At 40.9% G+C, this 7,040-nt stretch overlaps 1 protein-coding gene across 1 annotated transcript; it reads right to left on the bottom strand.

The window, feature by feature from the left end:
• Positions 1-810: 810 nt before the first annotated feature.
• Positions 811-4,347, bottom strand: chst1 (carbohydrate (keratan sulfate Gal-6) sulfotransferase 1). Its single transcript, XM_082538916.1, has 2 exons — positions 3,957-4,347; positions 811-2,338 (listed from the first exon to the last, which is right to left on the bottom strand). Exon 2 carries the CDS (start codon positions 2,290-2,292, stop codon positions 1,006-1,008), a length of 1,287 nt encoding a protein of 428 aa, XP_082395042.1. The 5' UTR covers positions 2,293-2,338; positions 3,957-4,347; the 3' UTR covers positions 811-1,005.
• Between the last annotated feature and the right edge of the window lie 2,693 nt (positions 4,348-7,040).

The following is a 7,040-nucleotide window of genomic DNA, read 5'->3' as shown; positions in this document are numbered from 1 at the left end:
ATGGACTGTCTAAGGAGCCGTGCTTTCGTTTTATTGAGAAAGAATCCAGGAGCTGTTCCTGCCCAAGCAATGTTTTCTGTTTTTATAAAGTCCTACTTATCAGGTGCCATCAAAACAAGTGTGTATGTTTTAAATGATGATTTAACGCTACCAATGGAGAACAGTGCCATAAACAATTTAATTAAAGAAAGAACAGGCTGTGTAAAATTTCACACTGCAAATAATTCAGATTCAATTGACTCGACATATTAAAACATAAATAAATTGATAAATAAAAATGGGGAAAACAATGGTTCTTCATAAGAATGCTCCAGTCTCTACATAGAGTCTGCGTTTTTTTAATGTTCTTGAGAATTAGCACATATTCTCTTACAGTAATGAAGATTTCAGCATTACCTTTTATTTGTGTGTGTTTGTGTATCGCAGATGGTTGTAAATCCTCTGATGAAACGCTCGTGACCTCCAATGGGATTCTGGTCCCTTTAACTTGAGAGCCTATTAATTGTCTGCAATTATCCTTTGAAAGCGTGGCATCTGTCAGAAGTATCTCTTCTCTTCCCTCATGGATAGAAATGCCATAGTGGTAAAGGTTGACTGCGACATTCACCATTTATTGCACAGTAGGATTTGTACAGTCAATCTTTTGCCATCACAGGGCTAAAAAAATGTCTCTTGCTCTCTTTTTTTGCCAAAGAACATCTTACTTTTCTCAAAACAACATCAACTTGCATACAGACAGCTGATGAAGACGGTACCGTCTGGATTCTACTGATGGACAAAACTAAATCATGGGACATTTGTAAACTAGCCTGTTTGATTACTTTGTATTTAAAATGTGCTGTTTGTAACATTGGGGAGTCATCCATAATTCCCTTGGTGCATTCAAAATCTTTAAAGTTTAGTGCAAATTTGAGGAAACAAAAATACAGAAATCAAACAAACAAAGGACCTTATAAGGCAACAATTATAAATATATCAAAAATAGTCATTAGAGAACTATCTTTGTTACAAAAATGGTACAAAAGTTTTGTCCTGTACCAGTGAGAGGGACATATTTTTCAGTTCCTCCACTGATTTCACAGCTTTGTATCCAAGCTGGTGAAGTACTTTTTGACACACAGTCTGTGTGTATTCCACCATATCAAAAGATAGTTTTAAGCGCCAGCTCTCTGCATTAGCTGCTGAGTCCCTCACCGTACCAAACTTGTGTTTTGCTGAAGGCTCATTGCTGCCCCGAGTGTTTGCATGTATCCAGTCTTCCACATTTTTATCCATAGGCAGCCCCAGAAAGTCATAGATCTCCTTTGTCTTAAGAAGAGGATTTTTCGCTAAATCCTCATATCGAACCAACATGTATTTCCCTTTCAGCCAGTAAGGATGGGTGAGACCAGTTGAAACAGAGCTGAGAAAGTCTTGACAGACAACCGTGAGCTGACTCAAGTCAAGATTATAGGGCCTTCTCCCTGTGGCCCGCCAAATACGCCACAGACGATATGTATCCCTAAATGTCTCAATCCGTGATGACAGGATACCGCGTGGGTCTCTGACGAGCTGAATCACTTTGATATTCAGACGTGGATCTTCAACCAAAGCACGCAGATCTCCAATCTCCGGCACTCGAACAATTTTGATTGCGACATGCCGCTTCTCGCGGCAGGCCTCTGTGGCTAAGGTCATATTGAGGGTTGCACATTTCTTAACACAGTCCCCTTCCTCCACATTAACATCAGCAGGCCCAAAGGCATCACATACAGGTTGCTGGCACAATGCGCGGCTGGCACCACGACGGAACAGTTTGTCTGTGGTGTGGTTCGTAGGTGTTGGCTTGATATAGCTCTCTAAGAAATACAGGTCACAACCGTACAGGCTACGCAGAAGGTCTCGACTGGCCCCCAACATCACACGGCGATCGGCAGCATTGCGGCTATGTGATAGACGTGGAATCAGCGTGGTCTGAACGTGATAAAGAGGTTCAAACAGATAGAAAACCTCTTGGTGCTGGTTGAGCAGCTGGCCAACGAAGGAGGATCCGCTACGCGTGGTGGCCAGGACCAATATGTGCGTTTTTCGTGTGGCATTGATGGAAAAGTAAGGGTAGTCATCACAGCCTCCACCACCTGCTGTCCCCCGCTCAAAGGGAGGTTCGGTCTCCTGGCCCCCCAGGCCACAGTTTTGGGGGCTGGGCAACGGGCACAGCTGAAAAGGCTTGGAGGTGAGTGTTCGGATGGCCGTGTACTGGATGGCAATGGAGGCCAAGGCCAGCAGAATCACTGCCTTCCAGGAACATTGCATGGCTGAACCACTTCATTTAGACACAGCGGTCCATGCCAGGTCCTCCCTGTGAACAAAGAATCTTTTTATTCTAGAAAGGATTTTCTGTATGGCATTGTAAATGTGCAAAAGCCCTCTGATGTTCATCTGTCTCCTTTTTAATCAAACACAATACTACATGGCAGATCACTTAAACATACAGATTTACAGCGTGCTGTCTATAGATGTATAAGATGGTAATGTAATGAAGTATATTACAATGAAATCTAATTTGAATATCACTATTAACAGCAGTACAACCTGCACTCCAGTTGATTTCGCTATTAAATCTTATGATTATGGCTCAGACAGAATTTCTTTTAGGGCTGTTGTTTAGAGCTTCAACATGAATTATCAAATATAATCCAACCCTTTTTCTTTTTGCATATGTAGCATAATTAAGGAAACTGTAACCTTTTGGTCCTAGAACCACAAAGAAAATACTGCTTGCGATGTGCTTATTTGACCCAACGATGACTCATTCCTAATCCTTCCGTTTGCCTCCTCTTTCTTGCTGCAGTTTAATTTTTGAAAATGAAAAAGTTTTTTTTAAAAGGTCTGAACTCATTATTTTCATTCCAGTTCTATCTGTTCCCAAAACACACAAAGCAGTCTGAAAGCCCAGACTACAGTATTTATATATGATGATCTTCTCTTTGTTTAAATAGCATTAAAAAAACAGCTTGTTCGAGTTGTGTATTTGTTGTTATTGGTTTATAAAAGTTATAGTCTTATAATAAGGCACACAACTCACTTCACCAAGTACTGCAGCACTTCCCATGCATCCTCCCTAATCTCTGTGTCTGTTCTATCATATCTGCATCTAATTCCCGGACCTTGTTTGGTCTGATTGGAGAATCTAAGCATTGCCCTTGTTGGAAAAGACAAAACAGTCTTATATAGCCAGCACAGACATAACAATACTTTCAAGATTTACTGCCAATGTCATGTCAAGGGGAACTGGTGATAGAACTGAAAGTAATACTGAATGTATTAATAAGAATCTGTCACATTAAGGTTTTACCTTTTAAGATACATTGTGATGGACTTGTGCATTGGCATGGGGAACTTAAACAGAAATAAAGACTAACCATCACCACTTCAGAAGCCATGCATGCATGAGAGTCTTGCCTCAGAAGCAGGATGTGGAGGAAAGACATTAAAATAGCAAGTCGAATTAAAATCACCCCCCCCCCCCCCCCCCCATTAAATGAAAAATAAGACGTATGTTATTCCAATGCACTGACACACTAGAGCTCTCTGCTTGTGTGCAGGGGCTGGAAATAATGACAGCTTACTGTTATACTCTTAACTGTAAAAAACTGCTTTCTCTGACCACCGATTTCAACATGACACGACTCATGCTTGCAGAGAGCACCGGCGCTTTCTTTTCATAGACATTTTAAATTTTAAAAAAGGGCCCAGTACACTGCAGCGGGAACAGGTTTGGCTTACTGAGATTTTCTGCGATGCAGACATCCTTACCAACGCTGCGCGATAAGGACAATATAGAACAAAACAGCCATCCCACCCAGCCCCAAGTGTTCAAAAATAACCATAGGTGTAAAAGAAATGTCGTGTTAATGTTCAGATTTTAGCGAGATAAAGTAATATTATGGAGTGCGTTCACACTTGTTTCCTTATACCTTGTTGGTAGTTGTAGTATTCTCATGATGTTCTGTGTGCCAATGGATCCCGACTGGTTTCCATTAGTCCTCAAAACGTTTTCCACTGTGCGCTTCTTCTCGGTCAGGGGAGCATAAATGCGCCACTCACAAGCGTATATTCCATCCAACGCTGGAGCGTCGCTTTTAAGTTGAACGACTGGCTTCAGATAAACAAGAACAAACTGGGAGGGAAAAGTGCTGGATTAACGCTAAGGCGGCTGTGGTGTTTCTAAGAAGCCAGGCGGTGAAGACAACCGGGCTCTCCTTAAATGATGCGCAGAGGCTGAGTGTGTGAGGTACACAAGGACCGACTGTCTGGACCACCCCAAACCCCTCCCCTTTCCACCTGCCTCTCTCTTTCGCTCTCTCTCTCTCTCCCTAACACACACATGCACACACCCAACCTTATAGACGCAACACACACAATCGCCTTTCACGCCGCCAAATTGGTAGCAAGTTCATTATGATTCTATCAGCCATGTCATTTAAATTATATATGTAATAGACTGGTTTTATCATGATATTCATCATGAGTCAGAGTTAGGTACACAATGAAACTGTGGTGTTGGAATTCAGTCGATTTTTTGTAAACTGGTGTAATGCAAACAATGTTAAACCAATTAAAAGGGCGAATCACTTTATTACCAAATAAAGAAATACTACCTATCAAAGCTTTTCTGAAAAAAATGATGCGTGTGATTGACTTGTTATGCCTGCAGCTGCCAGAAGGGGGAGCTCTGGCCAAGATGCCTCATTCTCAAAGCAGCTGCTGAAAGAGCATCATGGTGTTGGTGCAACTTTAATAAATTATCCCCTATTTCAGGAATGAAATGAGTATTTATGTTCTTAAACTATTGGAAACATACTGGCTGAATATTAGGAATGTTTTGAAAACTTTATTTAGGTTTTTGTGACTGCTAGCATGTTGTTAAACAGCTAACTAAGCCAAGTCCTCTGCTGGGTCGTAGCACAGAATGTCATAGGCAATAATATGTACAAAACATACTCTGTGCCTTTTGATTGTTTTGTGTTCAGACACACATAAAGGGTGCAAGGTTTCCAATGTGTGTGTGCCTGAATGGGGCTTATTATCTTTTACTATTTTTCTATGTAATTGATGTGTTTTTAGTTTGTTTATAATAGCTTTTTTTAAGAAAAAGGGGGGGAAAATAGAAAGAATAAGTTGACATTATTTTAAAGTTTCATGATCTTATCTTTATTTATAGACTATTTTCATATGTTTTTACTTGCTATATTTGATTTCACCTAAATAAAAGTAAAAAAGGGTACATGACACCATACACTGTATGATGTTTACTTATTTCCGACAGAGAAAGTTAAAGGAAAGAAAAAAAGATTACTATTGTCCTGGAGCTGCAGAATTAAATGTGCAACACTGTTAAAATGTTCCAAAGTGAGAGAACTTTTGTATGTGTGTAAATATTTCTAAACATAACCTTTGTCAATAAAGCTGCTGAAAAACAGGCATTGTGTCTGAGGATCTTCATGGATTTATTCCATTTTCAGGGTCTAATAAATGCAAATATTTGATTAGCATGGAATTACATATTTGAACCTTGTCTTTTGTTCTTGAGCTTTATGGAACTCCTCAGGTTTGTTTAGTTCACTTATTGTTATTTTGTTGAGCTTTGTTGAGCTGAGAACTTTTCCTGCTGGTGCTCAGAAAATAACAAGCTGAACATCCTTAAAACAAACAAACTCATCATGTACTCCAGGAGGCAAAGACAGGTCCGCTCTTCTCTCTTTATAAATGGAAAACAGGTGGAATCTCTTTTCACCTTCAGGTTTCTGGGCACCCACATTTCTGATGATCCCACTTGGACTTACAACACCAATCCCCTGGTAAAGAAGCAGCTGTCCTGAGGAAGAATAACGTGGACCAGAAGCTGCTGCTGGCCTTCTACTCAGTGGAGAGCATGCTCTACTGCCTGGGTGATTGGTACACAGGGGCCACTACTGAGAACAGGAAGGCTACAGAAAGGGTAATTAACATCGCCCCCCAAATCATTGGGTGCCCTCTGCCACCCCTGGAGGCTATCGCCAGATCCTCCTGTTTCAGGAAATCCAGGGCCATAATAGGTGACCCCTTGCACCCCACCCACCACCTGTTTGACCCGCTGCCCTCTGGTCGGTGCCTCGGCTCAATCAGGTCCAACACCTTCAGACTCACTAACAGCTTCTTCCCCTGGGCCATTCGGACTGTTAACAAATACTATTCCCCCACACCCCACCAGTGCCAACCCACCTCACCAGTCTGAGCCATGGTCTGAGTAACTCCTATCACTCATATGGACTATTCAGACCAAACCTTTTCTTTCCACTGCTTCCAAGCACTTATAATGTGTGCCTTTCTCTTACGTTTTCATATATCCCTCTTGTTTGTATGCATTTCTCTTGTTTGCTATTTATTCCTGCCACCTTAATATTTTATTCCAGCACAGTTGGTGTGCAGCACCCACAATTTTGCTACACATGTACAATGACAATAAAGGGCTTTTCTATTCTATTCTATTCTATTCTATTCTATTCTACATGTCAAATTCTGGCTAAAATTATTTATGAAAAAAGAAGTTTGCCTTTGACATAAACTTGTCACATCAGCGTTACTGCCTGGGGCTCTGTGATTTTGCAAAGCTCTGTCTCCAGGGTATCTGCATTCCACTTGATAAAGAACTGGGTGTGGTGATAATGAACATGATATGAGTTTAAAAAGAGCACAGTGGGTGTTAAAAGGAAGCAGATCTGAAAAACTGTGAAAGAAACATTGAAAATAATAATGAAAAAAAAAGTGAATATTGTTAATGAAAGGACTTCAGGAAGGAGGCTACTGCCACCCAATTAAAAATGAGGGCACTTTTTGAAAGTTTGCTGCCTGAATGTTCAACACTATGTCTGGGACAAAGTATTCCTCCCCATTACTGACCAAGTTTTATAAGCACCTACAGGGAACATCCACTGGATAATTTCACTGCTACTGTTGTTGTGAAATGTCCAAATTCACAAGTTTACTTTGGGTTTTTCCAGTCTGCACAGTGACCAGTT

Source organism: Aulonocara stuartgranti (genome assembly GCF_965226115.1).
Source record: "Aulonocara stuartgranti genome assembly, chromosome: 1".
Lineage (NCBI taxonomy): Eukaryota > Metazoa > Chordata > Actinopteri > Cichliformes > Cichlidae > Aulonocara > Aulonocara stuartgranti.
The sequence above is the reverse complement of the archived record's forward strand: the minus strand, read 5'-3'. Positions and strand labels throughout refer to the sequence as shown.

Excerpts from the sequence above, each read along its gene's own strand:
- chst1 (XM_082538916.1), bottom strand. The coding sequence starts at position 2,292 with ATGCAATGTTCCTGGAAGGCAGTGATTCTGCTGGCCTTGGCCTCCATT.